Source organism: Manis javanica, chromosome 4 (genome assembly GCF_040802235.1).
Source record: "Manis javanica isolate MJ-LG chromosome 4, MJ_LKY, whole genome shotgun sequence".
Classification (NCBI taxonomy): domain Eukaryota; kingdom Metazoa; phylum Chordata; class Mammalia; order Pholidota; family Manidae; genus Manis; species Manis javanica.
Window position 1 is genome coordinate 132,589,801 of NC_133159.1, and position 17,591 is coordinate 132,607,391.

General features: G+C 53.0%; 1 protein-coding gene across 7 annotated transcripts; it reads right to left on the reverse strand.

The window, feature by feature from the left end:
* Nucleotides 1–482: 482 nt before the first annotated feature.
* On the reverse strand, nucleotides 483–17,500 carry CTNS (cystinosin, lysosomal cystine transporter). 7 transcript variants are annotated; one of them, XM_037022746.2, is made up of 14 exons: nucleotides 16,973–17,500; nucleotides 16,762–16,880; nucleotides 15,782–15,898; nucleotides 14,578–14,654; nucleotides 10,563–10,641; nucleotides 9,245–9,329; nucleotides 6,454–6,557; nucleotides 6,202–6,333; nucleotides 5,341–5,440; nucleotides 5,142–5,261; nucleotides 3,962–4,132; nucleotides 2,148–2,265; nucleotides 1,748–1,862; nucleotides 483–1,428 (listed from the first exon to the last, which is right to left on the reverse strand). In XM_037022746.2, exons 4-14 carry the CDS (start codon nucleotides 14,633–14,635, stop codon nucleotides 1,311–1,313), a joined length of 1,200 nt encoding a protein of 399 aa, XP_036878641.1. In that variant the 5' UTR covers nucleotides 14,636–14,654; nucleotides 15,782–15,898; nucleotides 16,762–16,880; nucleotides 16,973–17,500; the 3' UTR covers nucleotides 483–1,310. The 7 variants fall into 7 exon arrangements, with proteins under 7 accessions (XP_036878641.1, XP_017508687.1, XP_017508666.1 ...); XM_017653198.3 differs by lacking the exon at nucleotides 16,762–16,880 and having other exon boundaries at nucleotides 15,786–15,898; nucleotides 17,168–17,500; XM_017653177.3 differs by lacking the exon at nucleotides 16,762–16,880 and having other exon boundaries at nucleotides 17,168–17,500.
* Between the last annotated feature and the right edge of the window lie 91 nt (nucleotides 17,501–17,591).

The following is a 17,591-nucleotide window of genomic DNA, read 5'->3' on the forward strand; positions in this document are numbered from 1 at the left end:
AATTTTGAAACTTCCCAGTTTTGAGGGTGGCACCCAATAACACACTGGGTGGCCCAAATAAAACAGGTCTCTGGGCTTGGTCAGGGTATAATCTCTGCTTTAGGGAAATGAGGCTCCATTTGTTAAAACTGGACAGAAGAGTCTGGAAAATAAGCCCCCAACCCTAACCTCCCAGTGGTGCCCTTAAAGACCTCATCCAACCCATGCTCATAACCACAGCTTGAGTGGCTGGCACGCCCCTGGAAATGCAGAGTCATGGTACCTGCAGGACCTACCTGACCCTGGGCTGGCAGGCGTCTTGCACTACCCAAGAGGGCTCCCCTGACGAGGTGCCAGCCAGCATGCAGGCCTCAGGACCGGGGAGCTTCACAACCCCATGCGTTTCTGGACACGAAGTGAGTCAGGCCATCTCCCTAGCCCCAGAGACTTGGTTCTGAAGAGGCAACACAGCTGCCTCCTGCACCTGGCAAATGCTCAGAATGTGCAGAAAGGAAACAGACAAGGTTTTAATGAAGGACAGAGGACAGAGGCCCCTCACACTGACCTGGTGGAAAGGTGTGAGAGCGGATGGACAAACTCCAGGCATGTCCTTAAGACCCTCCCCTCCTGCCTTGGGAAGATGACTGCTTGCAGTGGGAGGCAAGGGGGTTTGGGATCAGGGTTGGGCCCATGAGGATTGTATGAGGTGGTCTCAAGTCCTTTTCAGAGGCTCAGGGGGACCCCAGGTAGGGGTCTGGGCCAAGTGAGGGAAGGGGGCCTCCCCTTCTGTCCAGGGCAGCTCCTGTCCTTTGGGCAGGTCTAATGGGCCTCTAAGGCACAGGCTGGTGGGTGCGTGTATGCATACAGCGCTTCAGCCACTGGGCGAGGAGCAGCTGCAGGGGCTCCCATGGGGCCCCCAACTCTGGGAAAGTGGAGGTAGGCAGAAGGTGAAGAAATTAAGGTACTTCTAAAACATTCCTCCAAAAAACCCAAAGGGGATAGCGTGATAAAGATACAAGGAGTATTAGCCATGAGCCCAGATCAGAACTAATCTGTTGGGCGCCTCAAGGCTCAGAAATAGTTTTTTTTTTTTTTACCAGAACTTGGTTGGGGCCACCTATGATTACAGTTCTGAAGGATGAATGTCAGGAAGGGAAGTGCTCAGAGAATGTGGCCTTCAGAGAAGGGACCCCAAGGCTGAACCCCAAGGTCGCAGCCCCTCTGACACTGACACCAGCACCTCTGAGTCCCCCGGCCACCACACCTGGCTGCGTGGTCTCTGGGAACACATCAGTGGCAGGAAAGCGCCCTTGGCTCTCACAGCTACAAGGTCAGTCCTTCAAGCTGCTCCCAGAAACACTGGCTGCTTGGGGCCAGGCCTTTGGCTCCAAGCTCAGCGCCCAGTCCTGCCTGGAAAGGCTGTCAGAACCTGTGTGGGATGCCTGAAGCCTTAAAGAAAATAGAGATGGTAGCATCAAGATGCAAGAGGACCAGTAAGGCCTGGGAGGGGCTGAGCCCTCTGGGGAGGTTGGGAGGGCGCCAGCAGGATCAAGTGTCAGTCTCAGAGGGAGGTTCCTCCCCGCCAGAGTCCTGGATGAAGGCAGGCTGGTTTATGTTTAAGGCACTTGGCCCCGAGGAAGAGAGTGCTTTCCCACTGTCAGCACACCAAGCCGGCCCTGCACTCCAGACTGCTGCTCGGCCTTCCTGGTGGGCACAGGGCCCGGGCTATTTACACTGGGTCCCCGGGTGCTAGTTCAGCTGCTCATACCCTGGTTTCTTTCTGTATAAGCAGAAGTGCTGGATGAAGAAGACAATATCGAAGAAGATGGAGAAGATGCCGAGTCCAAACTTGGTTGGGTCTCCAAATATCAGTGTCCACTGGTCTGTTAACAGCCAGAGGGGACAGAATCTGGTTTTACGTTGGTAGCTCTTAAAGCAGCTGGAGCATGTGGGGCTGCAGGGGGTGGGGGTCCTCATCTGCCCACTAAACTACAAACCCTCCAGCTGCAAAGGCCCCTAGGAGTGTCACCTTGGGGGCCAGGATGGGCTTGGACTCCCAGACTGCAGGGCGGGGGCCGGGGGTGGGGAGGTGTTCCAGGAAGCCTGCCCCCCATGGTCTCCCAGGCCTCCAGCCCACGGGTGGGCAGGCAGCCTGCTGGCTGACTCACCGTTGTTGTAGGACAGGAGGAACATCTGGAGGAGGCTGAAGCTGCCCCCAGTGAAGTCCAGAAGCACATTGCCAATGCTCCAGCCCTCAGTGCTTTTGTAGTAAAAGTTCATATAGGCCTAGGCCAGAGAGACAGACCGACAGACAGAGGGCGGTGAGGGGGCTGAGTGGCTGCCACATGCACCTTGTGACAGCCACTCCAAACAAGAGCGGTTCTGATTCCTCCCACTCCTGTGCTTGGGCCTCGGCTCCAAGGAACACAGTGACCTTTGGGCTCTGACAAGCTTGGGCCGGCCGAGGGAACAGTATAGGCGGTCGGGGGTCTCATCTGTAAGCACAGCCAGCAGAGCCCTCCACTTCTCAACCCTGCAGAGAGGGAGTGGGAGATGTCCCGCCATCTTCTGCATTCCTCCTTTGCTGGGCCAAAGCCCTGTCCTGGTGTTTCAGGAACTCTTGATTTTTCTTCTACTTGCAATGAAGATTCTCCCCAAACTCAGCCTGGACTTCATGCTGTACTTATAAACATGACTGGGAGTCTGATTGCCTGGTTGGGAATCCCAGCCCCACCACTGGAGCTTGGTTACGTTGGGAGAGTTACTGAGTTCTAGCCTCAGTGCCCCCCATCTGTAGAGCGGACTTCACTCCCCTCTCAGCCTGGCCTCCATCTTGGCCACACACCCTCTTGTGCCGGCACTCTGCGGCTTCTCTGGCGGCGGCCTCCCTTCCTCCTGCCCAGGAGGAGCTGCAGTGGTCTTCCAAACAGCCACAAGTCTCCCTTGAGCTCTCCACCCTCTTCCATGCTTGCCACCACCTCTCCAGGCTTGGACTATTCCAAGCATGTCCGGCTGGGCCTGCTGCCTCTGAGGTTTCCCAGGCTCAGGCCTTCTCACGCTCAGGGACTGAGGCTGCACATCCCTCGAGACCTTCCCCAACGCCAAAGCCTTCTGAGCCGCTGGGAGCCGACAAGCCTGGGCCCGCTGAGGGCCAGCCTACTTTCCTGGCTTCTGCATGGCGTTCCTGCTGCCTCCTGTGAGGCTGCCCCTGGCCTGGAACGCTCCCCCTCCAGCCCTGTCCACACTTAACTCTGGCTCATCTTTAAGGGGCTGGCTCTATTTCTGTGCCCGCCAGGAGACCAGCCCTGACTCTGCCAAAATGCTCTCTCTCCTTGAGCCCACAGAACACAAGCTTCCCTTTGCTGGAGAAGCTGAAAAGGGGGCTTTTCCACTGGGAGTGGGGTGAGCTCAACGAGGCCCTAGATTCATGAGGAGTCTGCAGTTGGCACTCTGGCTATGGGGGAAGGTGTATATGACTCTTAAGTCCTGGGAACTGAACAGGACCATCTGAGCCCTTGAGGAGGGTGCTGAGCACCCACAAAGAGGACCCTGGATGGAACTTGTGAGGAGGGCATCTGGGTGGAAGGGGGAGGTCACAGTGGTGGGCTGCCTTCCTCCTGCCTCCTCCTTCCCGAGTACCCCCTGCTGCGTGTCGGGGGCATCACTTGTGGTAATGGAGGGCCCGGGTTAGGGCAGGCTAACGGCATCAGGAAGACCAGGGGGAGATGGGAGTGACCTGCACAGCCGACTCAGAGCTGAGCGTGCGCTGAGGTCTCCACCCACTTCCTTGGGTGGGTCCCACTCCAGGGGGGGCAGGCGGCGGGAACAGCCGGCCTTCTGGGCTTGTGGCCTCCACGGGAGCTTTCCATCCATGTCTCCTTGCCCCAGCCAGAAGCTGCCCCACGGGAGCAGGGCCCAGGGGCTCTATGTCATTCCTCTCACACTAATGCCACGTGAAAAGGAAGGAGGGCCCTGGAGATACCTGTGGAAAATACTTGACCAGAGTCACTGCAAGCTTGATGTAGGAGAAGCAGAAGAGGAACTGCAGCCACGTGGTTACCCCAACCGCGGCCACAATCATGGTGGTGAATGCGAAGAGCCAGGAGAGCGCCAGGAAGCCAAGGGCCAGCTGGGACACATGCTGGCTGCCGCGCTGAGGAACGGATGGAGAGAGGGCAGGGAGGGGTGGAGGTGAGGGCACCGAGCCCAGCGCCAACCGCATGCTCGGCACCGTCAGGGCCTCTAGTTCGGCCCTTCCCAGATTCCAGAGCCCGCCTGTTCTTGTTCCCACACTGCAGAACCGGCTGCCCCTCAGAGCCCACCATGAGGAAGGGTGCTGGGGATGTGACCCCAGTTCGCTGGAGGCCAGCCTCATGCCATGACCCAGATGGAGCCTGAACATCTCTGGAATCTGTCCCAGCCCCTACCTTTCCCTCCTTCACCCAGGCTTCACAGCAAAGGATAAGAAAACCTAGAAGGTTCATGAGGGTGGGGGCCAAGCAGCCCCCACTGACCTTGCATGTGGGAAGGGATTCCTGAGGGGAGCGGTGCATCCACAAGGAAGGGAGAGAAAACGTGCCTGCCTGTGATGCCCTGAAACATGGCCTCAGGGGGCCCTTCCCTGCTGACCACTCAGAGGCCTCAGCAGTATAGCAAGAGCAGCTCCTCAGCCTGCCCTGCACACCCCCAGGACCCCTCCTGAGCCCGCTCGCGTCACCGGACTCTGCACCCCGACCACACCCATCTGATGCTCACGGTGCCTCTCACTGTCCCCTGGCCTTCACCGCTCTGCTCTCCAACTGCGGGTTCCCCACACTGGTCCCCTCCCGTCACCACAGGAACTTCGCTCATCCTATGGACAACTTGGTGCCACTTCCTTGATGCCCTCTGTCCTCGTCCCAGGGGGAGGCGGGAGCCACTGTGCTCTCCCTGCCCGCTCAGCTCTCAGCCTGCTGGGGCACCACTGCATCTCCATTTCCCTCACACCTGGGGTTCCCGAGGCCTGGGCTCATGGGATGCTCTCTGTGCCAGGCATGGGGCCTGGCCTGTTGTCTCAGTCGTAGTAAGTAGACGCCGAGTTTCTGCATTTCCTGTGATGGGGCAGGGGTGGTGGCTGGTGGCCTGGGCAGCCTGCAGTGGGGTGGGTGCCAGTTTTGGCTCACCTCATACAGAAAGCACTGCACCATGACAACCAGGGTGAGGGTGACGGCGTGCAGGCTGAAGAACACGTCGTTACTGTCCACGGGGTTCACGCCATTGGGGTACCGGAGGAGAAACTGCTCCTGTTTGGGGTGTGGAGAAGCTGGGGGTGAGGCCACCTAGCAGCTTGGGCTGGGCTGCGGGGGGCGGGCAGTGCCGTACCTTGATGTAGGGCACCCAGAGGAGGCCAATGTTGAATACGCTGTAGGCCACGAAGCCTGTTAGGTTCAGGGCCACGAAGTCGAAGCTCAGACCAATGACACTAGGGTGGGATGACAGACAAAGCAGGGCAGGGGGTGAGACCAGGGACCCCTGGGGAGATGGGAAGGGACTGAGCTCCCAGCACATGGGAAAGAGGGCCCATTTTCCCTAAGAACAACACTGTCCTCAGGTCCCTCTCTGTACCACAGTTGATGCCGTTCTTGGGAATCTGACCCTCTTGGGAACCAGTTGCTCCCAAGAGGCCTCCTGCCCTAAGTACTGGCCCAGGGGGAAGTCTGAAGTCCTCCTGCAGAGAGGAAGCATGTCCCTCCATGGCTCCCAGCTTACTGGCCTGAGAGGCCCATGCTTCTAGGAGGACTGCAGGGAGCTTGTGTCCTTACTGCACGAAGACACAACCACAGGTCCACTTTGTCTTTAAAACCAGGGTGGGACAGCCTAATCTCCAAGGCTGACAGATCCAGCTCCGCGCTGCAGCATGGCCTGACACCAGTTCCTCTGGGCCGGATGCACGAAGAGCAGGGCAGATCTGGGGGATGTCGCCTGACCCAGCCCATTCGCCACTTCACTGGAGAGCCCCATTCTGTTGCGTTAGCAGGAAGGGACTGAACTGGGTAGAGACCAAATGCCCAGCATTGCAAGTCCCAACACAGGCTCTTGGAACTGTCACAACAGACCCCTTTCTAGAAAGGGCAGGATGAGAGGAGAGCAGAGGGGGGAAACCTGAACCCACACTGCCTGCGACTTCTCGGGAATGCTCCCGTTTTACCCAAGCGAACCTGCACATACAGCTGAGCAGCTTACCTTTTCCTCCTCCAGTTTGTGATCACCTGAGGGTAGAAGGAGATGGACCAGGCCACAAAGTAAATCCAGCCTATCACCTGGTTTATGATGCTAATGACGTTGCTGTGGATCACCAAGAAGCGAATCCTTGGGCTAGAAAGAATTTGGGGGCTGGATGAGCTGAGGCTGGGTGTGGAGGAAACCCTCACCTGCCCAGCACTACCTGCCTCCCTTCTCATCACTTAGGGCCCACACGGGCTGAGGCCAACCTACCCGGTCTGGTTGGAATTATTTCCGTGCAGGTAAACGGTAAGTTGTCCAACATCTTGAGATGTCACTTGAAAAGAGGAATCTGTCACTCCAGGAAGTATCACAACCTGTTAGGAAAACTGAATTTGATCCAATGCCATGTAGATATTGGGACTTCCCCACGCATCCAGCTCCAGGCTACTCACTGGGGAATGGTGGGACAGACCACACTTGGTCCCTGCCTTCCAGGAGCTTACCAACAAAAGGGAGAAATATTGGACCTGCCAGCCAAATGGAACCCCCACGCCTAGGTGTTAGACTTTCTGAGCAGAACACAGCCCCGCCCTCAGGCGCCCCCACCCCTGGCCCCAGCGGAATGCTGAGGGAAGGTGGGATGGGTCTTCCGCTCACTAGCCATGTGAGCTTAGACAAGTTATTTGAGCTCTGATCTCAGTCTGCTCATCTGTACAAGGGAATAACAAGAATTTACCTTACAGAGTAGCTATGAAGGACATTATGTCCATAAATACTACAATGACAGCTATGACCTCTGCTTCCATGTGCAGACCGGCTGCCAAGTGACAGAAGAGAAGAGATGCTCACACAGACACTGGGCAGGGAGAACACTGTCACCCTCATTTCTGCCCAGTATTTACCAAAAGCTCTGCTCCAGGGAACAGTACTTAGAGGCTTGCATGCAATATCTGATCTCCCAGTCATTCCTCTTGATATTCTCAACCCCCGAGTATGGCAGGGAGCAGGAAGAGACCTTTACTGAACCAGACTGTCTCCCCTGGATGATGCTTTGGGCCTGGTCCTCTAGCCTGGTGGGCACTGTGAGGATGCAGCTTGTTAGATTTCAGTGGCTTTTTTATGAGGACCCTTGAAGCTCTTTTTGCTTTTAGCACCAGAAACCAGCGGGCTTTGGCAAAACAAATGAAACGGTGTAAGTGCCTGTTGCAAAGCATGGAATTTGGTTCATGGTCCACGTCTTGCAAGCTATATCATGACATGTGCTACTCTTGGCCCATTTTTTCTTATTTTTAATAGGTTTTCTTGACAATGTTGTTTGCATATTTCTAAGTGGCCACTAAGTTCCTTCTGGAACCAGGTAGGAAGAAAACTGGTCAATCGGAAATCAACTGATACAAGGCAGAATGAAATCATAACTATCACTATCTTTGCTTAAAATAATGAACTTTATTTTTTAGAGCAATTTTGGGCCCATAGCAAAACTGATTTCTATCTTTCACTGAGTGTTTTCTTTCTAGCCAGGGACAATGCTAGATATTTTCTAGTTGCTGCTGCTTTTAGTCCTCAACAACCCTGTCAAGCAGACATTCCCCTTATGTCTGCAGGTGAGGAAACCACAATGTATAGGGGCCAAAGACATTGTCCAGGGCTCATAGGCCAGGCTCCTAGACAGCCTGACCCCAGGTTCTCACCCGTGATTTCTAAAGGCATAGGCAATAGACAGGAGTGGGAGAGCTGGCTGGGGAGGGGCTGGTGGGGCATGAGCTGGAAAAGTGGGTTGGTACCCACATAGGTCATTCTACAAATGGATTTGACTCCCATCATTCAATTAGTACACACATCACAGCTTGATGAAATGTCCACAAACTGAATGTGTGCAGCACCTAGCCCAGGAAATGGAACACATCCAGCAACCAAGAAGGCCTATTCTGCTCCCTTCTAGTCACCCCGAGGATCTCCAAGGAAAACCCCTATTCTGATCAACACCATAGATTCACCTTGTCTGTCTGTGCTTCATGCACAGGAAACCCACAGTCTAGGCTCCACCTGCTGCGGATCATATCTGACTCTCACGTCTTTTTAAAAGATGATACTTTCACTTAGGTGTTTGGTTGTAAACAAATGATCAGTGGCTGTTGCTCAGAGTAAATTTGATCTGTGGATTGAGAAAAACTCAGAGAGCTGAGTCAGGCTTCTCCCACCCTGCAGCAAGCTTTGTTCACTGGGGCAGGAGGGGGAAGTTGTGAGAAATGGCCCTGTCTAGTGAGGTATGGTGGTCACCACGGGATGAGACGAGGTGTCCTTGCACAACTGCTTTTGGGTACCCGCTCTTGATCTGAATGTGTTTCAGTACTATTTGCGTGCTCCGAGGTGGCTCAGAGCTGATTTGTAGCCCATCCTACAACTACATAGGGCCTCATGACATGCCTCATGTTTATCAATTTCATCTCTGCATTCATTGTTTTTTTTTTTTTAAACCTTTGTTGCCTCTCCTATTGATATATTTCTTTAATCTGGTTGACGGGCAATTGGCTCAAATCTTTGGCAGGATAGAAGCAGGATATATGTTAACAAATAAATGCATAATGGCTATGAATAGTTATTGCTATTATACCACACGGCCTCTGGTTTTGGAAATAACACTGAACCAATGGACTACCAGACAGTGAACCCAAATGGCCAGGGGTATTGCTCAGTTGCAGATTTTGAATTGGGAAGTCTGGGATGGGGCCTGGGAGTTTTCATTTCTAAAAATGTTTTCAAGGACAGGCAATGCTGCTGGTCCCTGAATGCCCTTTGAGAAGCAAAGTCTTAGAAGACCATCTTAGGAATTTCCGCTACATTCTCAGAACCTTTTTTGCCTCAGATTTATTTTTACCATCACCTCCCTAATTCTACTTACATGGCATAAAATGCCCATCCTCAAAGCCAAAATCAGAGACTTCTAGAATGATGGAACAGGGTGGTATAAAAGCAAGGTGGCCTATTTCCACAAGCACTTAATTAAAATGTGCTTTGTTATTCAGCAGTTCTCTAACATCAGTTAAGATTCATTACTTACTTCATCAGGGAGCTCAACGATAGTAACATTTTTTGAACAAAATGTGATTTGAAAAGTGATCACCAAGGTTGCATTTAAAGGATGCCTGTGGAGGGACAAGAGTCTGATTACTGCTGAGAAGTTAGACACCACGAGATCTCAACCAACCCTCTGGATTTCACATCGGGCCTGTCATTTCTCAAGCAATTAGAGTTAGGAAGTGCTACATGCTTGACCCTATGGGGTAGAGAGATGAGGTCCCTGCTCTTTATAGTTTTCTATCTTTATTAGAAGACAAGACATCCCATAGGGGCTGTATGAGAACATGAGATAGTGGGAACCTGGCTGTGAGAGCTGTGTGAGATGAGACGTCCAGAGGTTGTTGACAGGATCATGGCATTTGCTTTGGTGGGAAGGGCTTCTGTGGGCCCGGGTCTGAGCAGGGAGTAGTATGTCCCCAGGAAGCTGGGAGATGTGTCTGGCTGGGGGCAGTGCATGGTGGCCTCAATCTGGACTGAATTTGTGAGGCAGTGGAAAGTCATTCAAGGAATGTGGAAAAGGGGGTGTTGTGGTGAGGGGATGATGTGTCTGATTTACAAGGTGTCTGAGTGCAGAGGTGGTAGGAGCCGGAAAGGGCATGTACATTTGTCAGGGATTCTTGGTACCAAAGCTTTGGTCTGAGATCAGACTTCTCAGGAGGGGTAAGGAAAATTGAGAAGGGTGAAGAGAAATGGGCATAATCTGGACCTTCACTTTGGGGCATCCCCATGGCTGGGAGGCAAGAGGAGGGCATAGCAGCCCAGGACATGGATGAGGAGGCAGGCTCTCTGGTACAGTCCGGACTAGGCCTACACCCTCATGCCCGAACCAGCAGAGGTCAGCAAGTAAGGCTCAGACAAGGCTAAGCGTGAGAGTTGTGTGAATGGGAGCCACCTGATGCAGTCATTTCTGCTTTTGGTAGTGATCTCAGAAGTGGTGGGGAGCGGCTCAGCCCCTTGCCCCAACCGTAAGGGCTCTTCTCAAATATTTAGAGCCTTGGAAAGGACCACTTTGAACTGTGGCAATAGTTGCTGGTCACGCAAGGACTTTCCTCAGTGGGGAGAGGCTCGTGTCTCTGGGGAGAAGCCCTTTTCCTCCTCCGTTGGAAAGGATTCAGTGGTTGTGGGGAGAGCGATTCTGGGACCTCGGTCTGCAGCCCAGGGCTAGCGCTTCTCTTTCTCTGGGTTTTCTTAAGTGAAGAGGCAGGGGCACCACACTTGAAATGTGTCAGGGGTCAGCCCTGATCCAGCCAAAGAGGGACTGAGCTGGGCGAGGGACAGAGTTTGGCCTGGGAACTTACCGGAGGGTGACGCTCACGTTGGCTGAGCTTCCATTTTCCAGCTTCACAGTAGGAGGAACCGTGAAGTTGACTGTCGACTCTGGAAGGGCCCAAATCAATGACATGACTCACTAGGTCAGAGAACTCAGACCCATGAGGAAAAATAGGGATGAAGGCCCCTGACATCTGAGCTCCTGGACTCCAACTCATGACAGGCCCTGTCTCCCAGGTGAAGACATGGCAGTTCTGAGAGGCTAAGGGAAGGGACTGGACATCTGAGCCCTTGTAATGCTCTTTCCCCTCCTGCTGCCAGAGCAGCAGAGGGAGACACAGGCCTGAGGAGACCCTGGGCAGGAAACGCTGCAGCTCTTTCCGTCCCTGCTGGCAGGCTCAGGTTCTCAGTGAGGCAAGTCTGTGGCCGAGTTACCCAGAATTAGTTTTAGAACCACAGAGCTTAAAAATTTCCACAAAAAAATTCAAGCCATGATCTGAGATTGGAAAATGTGTATCTGAACCATGTTTTCAGAAGGAAAGCACAGGGGTCTCTTCTGTTCATGGGTCATACGTGGTCCTGCGGTCCAGCCCCTTCCTGTACTCTCAGAGGCACGTGGGGCCCCGCTAACCTGCTTCCAAAGAACCCCTTTCTGAACTCACAGCTCAACCCATTCACAGCTCAATCCCTCACTTCCTGAGGCTGATTACGGCAGGGTCTGGGGGGAGAATGGTGAACACCACGTATCATTTCACTATCAGGGCTTTCTTCCTGCTATTAAGATGATAAGTCAGGATAAGGTAAATAGGCCTCGGGGGTGAGGGAGGAAGCAAGTTTGGGGGGCCGGATGACCCACAGCAACTTGCCTACAGAGCATGAGTGTGTCAGCCTCTCTCTGAGCCCTTCCCGTGTTCTTTGGGCAGTCCACACTCCCACCCCCACCCTGACTCCCAGGGGAGCCCTAGAAACCCAACCACCTCACCTCCCTTACTCAGAGCCTTCTGGGTTATGCACAGCCTAAGGTGTGATCATGAACCTAGACTGGGACCAGAGGTTGTCCCTCAAGGGGAAAGAAGGAGTTCAGCGTGATGATGGTCCTTGTCGGGGCAGTGGCTGTAGGCAGGGCCCAGGTCTCCCTTGCGCCACAACCCGCAAAGGCAGAAGATGAAGACCTGAGATCTAAAATTTTGGATACTCGGGTTTTAAGGGAGCTTAGAAGTTTCCGAATTCAACCTCCACTGCCTGATGCCCCCTCTCAGTGCTCCAAGCTGGTAGTTTCTCTCCCTTTGCCCAGACACCTCCAGGGACAGTAACGTCCTCTCCTCCTAGGGAATTGGCCACTTGGCATTTGCACTCCTGGGCCTGGCTCTGCTACCTGGGGCCTCTCAGACCACATCTGAGCCGCGTCTCCATGCTAGCCCTGTGTGCATGAATCAGATGCAGCCTCTGTCCCCTGGGCCTACAGGTCTTCAAACTGAGACTCCTGCAGTCTGAGGTCTTCAGTCCCCTGCTCTCTGCCTGGCTGGGTCCCTCTAAGTGGCAGGTTCCCATGCTGGCTCTTGGCAGAGGCCACCTGCTCTGAGGGGGTAGGAAGGCCCCTCCCTCATGTAGCCTCAGGGCTGGGAGGCAGCTGTGGCCACTCTACAGTCTTTCCACATTCCCCACTCTGCAGGCAGCCTGAGGCTTTGTTCTGAGCCTGTGCTGCTGGGGGCAGGAGCACTTGAGGTCCCCCTATGACTCTCTGCCTAGAGCTGAGACACTCAAAGCGATGGGGGGAAGCCACCCACACCCTGGGTCCCTAGGGTTCTGCAGGACTGTGGTCAGGGGGAGGGGGAGATCCATACGGACTGTGCTCGTCCACAGTCCTTGCATTTTACAAGAGGAGAAGGACCTCCCAGCTCAGGGAATGTTCACTCCCCTCCTCACTCAGAGCCACCAGAGACGGCCTGCTCAGCAGCTGAAACTGGCCTCTGAAGGCACACAGTTCCACTGCGGCGCTGTCACCTCCCAGCTGTGTGACCACGGGCGCAGCGAGCCTCCATGCCTCACCTGTCAAATGAGGAGAACAGCACTACCTATTTTAATAAGGCCCTGTGGAGAGAAGGCGTGGTGACTTTTACGACACTTTCCACATGGCCTCAGGGCTAAATAATTGCTGGTGACTATTATCATCATCATGTAAACACTGCAGAGTAATTTTTAGCCCAAGATGGGAGGTAGCTAAGGACAGGCAACATATCCTGGGGAAGCACATTTTCAAGTTTACCCTGAGGCAGGAGTCTCTGGACACATCAGAATCACCAAATGAGTCCAGTGAAACCACCTCAAATTTCCCTTAAAGAGAGTTTGTTCTTTTTAACTAATGCTTATTGGTACCTCTCACTGCATTCCCCACCCTGCTGCAACGTTAAATCCCACTCTCTATCACAACAGTGAGAGGTGGGCACTATCCTTCCCATCCCAGATGTGAGGAAACCAACAACCCCAAGATGGAATGTGTCCTGCTCACACAGCTCAGAAATGGAAGAGGTGGGATTCAAACCTGGGGCTGTCTAGGCCAAAGCCTGGCTTCTTGCCACTAGGTTACATTGCCTCAAGATTCCACCCAAAGATTGATCAGAGATGAAAAACTGTGGAGGCCAATCATTTCATTTACTCAATGTTCACTCCCCAAAGTAAAGAGAAGACAAGCTGGGCAGAATGAGGGTTGGAAACCCATTCTTGATTTTATGGTGGTTCCACTATTCTTTTATAGCAACATTCAGGGAAGGAGGCAAAGGGATAAAATGGACCACGGATGCTACACAGGTTCCATCTTTGCTCCTTTCTAGCTCTGTGGCTTTGGGGAAGACTACCCTCTCTGGGCCTAAGTTCCCCCTCTGTAGAATTGAGGTTGAGTGGCTGGACCGGCTCTCCTTTCCTAGGACCAGGCCTTAGCATTACTAATGGAGCTTTACTTAAAGCCTGCCAGTGTGTGTGTGTGGACACATACATTTGGGCCTTCATCTTAGACACTATGAGCCGGCAGGTCTGGAGTGGATCTCTGGCATCTGTATTGAGAAACACTGGGCTTCATGGTTTGACTTTTTCTTTCTTGGAAATTGCTTATTCACAAGGTGTGACTGCAAAGTGATATGACTGATTGTTTAACAAGCCTGGAAAAGCTGATCAGATGACCGTTGTTTTTGCAGAGATTCAAGAGGCCGGAGTACTTAATGGCGTGGCCAGTGTACATGGTTCTTGGGAAACTTCTGCAGGATCTGTGTTGTTTGTACAAGGCTCATTTGAAATCTTTAGTCAGGGATTTTAAGATGCATTTGGTTTTTGACGACAGCCAAGCTGATGATCAAAATAATGGATCTGGTGTCCTGAGAGTACTAAATACACCCATTATGGAGGGAAAGTCAGCAATGTTTTTGGCAGTGGGAGAATTGATAGAATGATGTGGGCCTTGAAGGGCCCTGCTCTGAGGGTCAAGCCTCAAAAGGATGGGTAGACCCTGATGTGTTTTTGACAAGACTCTTTTCTGTGAGGTCCCCAGCTCTGCTGGGGCTGCTTCGGTCTGTCCCTCAGTTCTTTGCCAGGGAAAGGGTTTTCTCTTTTAAGGGGATGCTGGGCAGACTCCTCCTGTGTCTGTGCCTGGCAGAACCAGGCACAATGAGATGGCCACCTCACCTGCTTCTGCAGCATCTCCGAGGACTCCTCACTCCCTCTGTGAGGTCCAAAGGACAGGGACACAAGCCCTTTCTTTATAGATATTATCTATGATTGTTGGAGCTCCACAGTTTGACTTTGGTGATACAGAGAAGGTAATAGGGACCCCAAGGCAGAAGACCAATTATTTGTGTAACCATCTCCCTCCTTGTAAAACTCCTGGACCCCAGACCTGGGTCTGCTCGACCACCCCAGTGGCCACTTGGCCAAGGGCAGGTGGGCACATGCAGTCTGGACAATACTAAATCCTTAGCCACAAACAGGTCAGGCTACTTAGTCTATAGCTTCATTTCCCTCTTCACAAAGTTGAGGACCCATTTCTAAACTTACCACATTTCTCTATAAGCTTCAGAGGAAAGAGGATAAAAATGAGCCAACTCCTTATCATGTTCCTTGATTTCAAAGAACTAGAAAGAAAAACAAACAGCAAGAATAGTTCAGGTTAAAAGTAGATAAGCTCAGCAATAAGCAATATGGCACCTGGAGCCCTGGTGTGGACAGTTCATAAGGGATTTTCACTTCAAACCTGTGACCTCGTGGGCTTTGCACCACCAGCTCAGAGAAAGGGATCCCATGGAGGACTTATCTTTCTTTGCTAAGTGGGGAAATGGGCTCAGATAGGCTAATTGGGTTGTGTAAGGTCCCACTCTGAGGAAGTAGGCAAACACTGAATTTTTCTCTCTTCAACTACTTCTAGTCAACAGAAAGAGAACAGTTCTCATTAGCTGAGAGTTTTTTTCCCCAAAAGTTATTAAAACTACAATTAGATACTTGACTTTGTGAACCTATGATTTAGATACTTGACTTTATGAACCTATACACCTTAAGGAAATTAATTTCCTTCCCTGTCCTGGGGTAAGAACCTAGGGAATAATGCCGCCAATTGACCCTTGATTAAGACTTTTCCATTTGACCAAAGTGTCACCTCTCCAGGACTAGCAGGGATCCCTCACCATGGGGACCCAGTGAGGGACAAGCCCCACATCAGCCCTGGAGAAGGTTAAGTGAGGGCGATGGGCTGCTGCCCACCCCATGCCCAGCATGTGAAGCACACGATGGGGCAGGTCAGTATGGACATCTGTAACTTGGTCTCTACATGCCACCTCAGCTCACAGTGCCCAGGCCCTCCCACTCTAACAGTTTCTGGGGGTTTTGCAAACTGTTGAGACCTAGCAGAGATCTGTCCCACTCTAGCTTTAGTTTCCCCAGAAGGCCTCAAGGATACTCCCCTCCCTCAAAGAAGTCTCCGTGACTGCTCCAGCCTGACTTACCTCCACCTGCGTGCTACCTCCCACCACCTCCTCCAGGGGCCTCTCTGCCGGCTGTAGCTCCCCCTGACCCACCAGCTGGCACCCACCAGCTGGCACCGATCTCCCACTCTCTGGCCTCTTCTGGGGGCCTTGCCCTTGGTGCTGTATCCCTGTGCTTCCTACCCTCCACTTTCTGTACCCTGCCCCATGGGGAATTGCTCTTCTGTATATGTGGAATGACCACAGGCCACCCATTCACTCTTGCTGCTCTCTGTGCCTCATACCTGCCTGTGTCAAGTTCAGGATTCACTTTGTTCCAAGGTTACAGTCTGGTTTTCCTCTCAGATGCAGATATCAGGCCTAACTGGCTCCTCTCTCATTCCACAGGACTGGAATGTGAACTGAGGAATTCAAACATTTGGTCAGCAAAAGTCCCCCAGCCCAAAGGCTGAGACATCTTGGAGGATAGGCACCAGGACAGATAGAAAGACACTGAGAAATCTAGTCAGTTAAAATGTTAGAAAAGGATCAGATTGATCGTTGTACACTAAAACTAGTGTCTTGTGAAAGCTACAAGATAGAAGTGGAGAATCTTATGACAATGGACTATCTGGCATGACCTTCTTCCTGTGTAAGTTTCTTCCAGGCCTCACTCAGACGTCAGCTTCTTCAAGAGGCCTCCCACTCCTACTCCTGACCCGGCAGCCCTGACCAACCTGTGGTCAGGGGTCTCCTATGGCAGCTCCTGTCAGGTTTCTGAGTTAATCCTGTTCACTATTCCACAGCCTAGAACTCCCTGGGCCTCCTTCTCTTGGTGATGTAATACAGAAAGTGGCAAGGAATGTGCCCTGGAGACAGCCTGCACAGGTTTGAACCTGGGCTCTCATTTATTAGCTGTGTGACTTTGGGGTGTTACTTAATCTCCTCCAGCTTGTTTCCTAATGTGAAAACAGGGACTGTGAGATGACATCATATGAATTACATGAGATGAAATGTAAAAGCATGGTATGTGGCCCTCCAAAGAGCCACAGTATATAAACAGCTTATCAGTGGTATGAAAATTTCACAGTGAGGGGGAGGATTGCTGAGGAAAAAAGGTTGAGAAACACTTTTGTAAAGTGATTACTTCTGTTGCCTAGGGCCCCTGGCAAACTCTCACAAAGCATAGATTATTTCCTTCAATATTATTGCAAAGGCAGGACCCAGCTGTCCTCCCTTCTTCCAGCCTGTAAGTCCCAGAGGGTAGGGTGGGTCTCATTCTTACCCAGTCCCCCAGAGTCCAGCCCAGCGCTCAGCACGCCAACTGGAATTCCTGGAGAGGTCCTCTCAGGTTTCCCCTCTCCAAAGCATCTGCAAACTCGGAGACTCTGACTCGGGTTGGCACTTAAGCAGAAGGTTGGGAAGGGGCTTGGACCTGCACTGAGGTAGAGCCACCCACACCACCTCGGCAGCCGGTGTCCCCTGCCTCCGCTTACAACCACGCAGGCTCTTCCACGTGGGGGAAGTCTCCGGTGTAGCGGGCCAGGACTGGTGGTAGGGGATGAAACCCTGGTGAGCCTGTGGGGGCTGGATGCGCGGCAGGCTGCCCAACCGATTAGCTGTCCAGTCTCTCGGCCTCGCAGGGTCCGGCTGGGAAATGGAGAGGCTGGCGGGGCCGCGCTGTCTTTTACCTGAGATCCTCTGCGCTTACGAGACTGACCACACGAGACGCAGGAGCCGCTTCAAACTGGACTCGCTTCCCTCGGCCGGCTTTACTTTGTGTGGGGCGGGGCAGAAGTCACCTGACCCGAGCCACCTGATTCGTGGAGTACAGAGCTCTCAGCGCGGTGCATTGTGGGAGTTGCAGTTCACACACCTCTCATCCCGATAATTGGGCAGGATTGGGGCGGGGAGGAGGGACGCCGGCGCCTTGGCAGGGATGGGAGATCAGGTGTGAGGATGGATGAAGCCACTTTTAGGGACAGTTTCTCCGAGTTTCCAGCGCCTGTCTGCGAACCGCTACATTGGTAAGCGGGTTTGGGGCAGCGCTCCATTGTCCCGGGACTCTTACCTTGAGGGGCAGGGTCTCTAGGTCCCGCCTTCCACCGCCTGTTC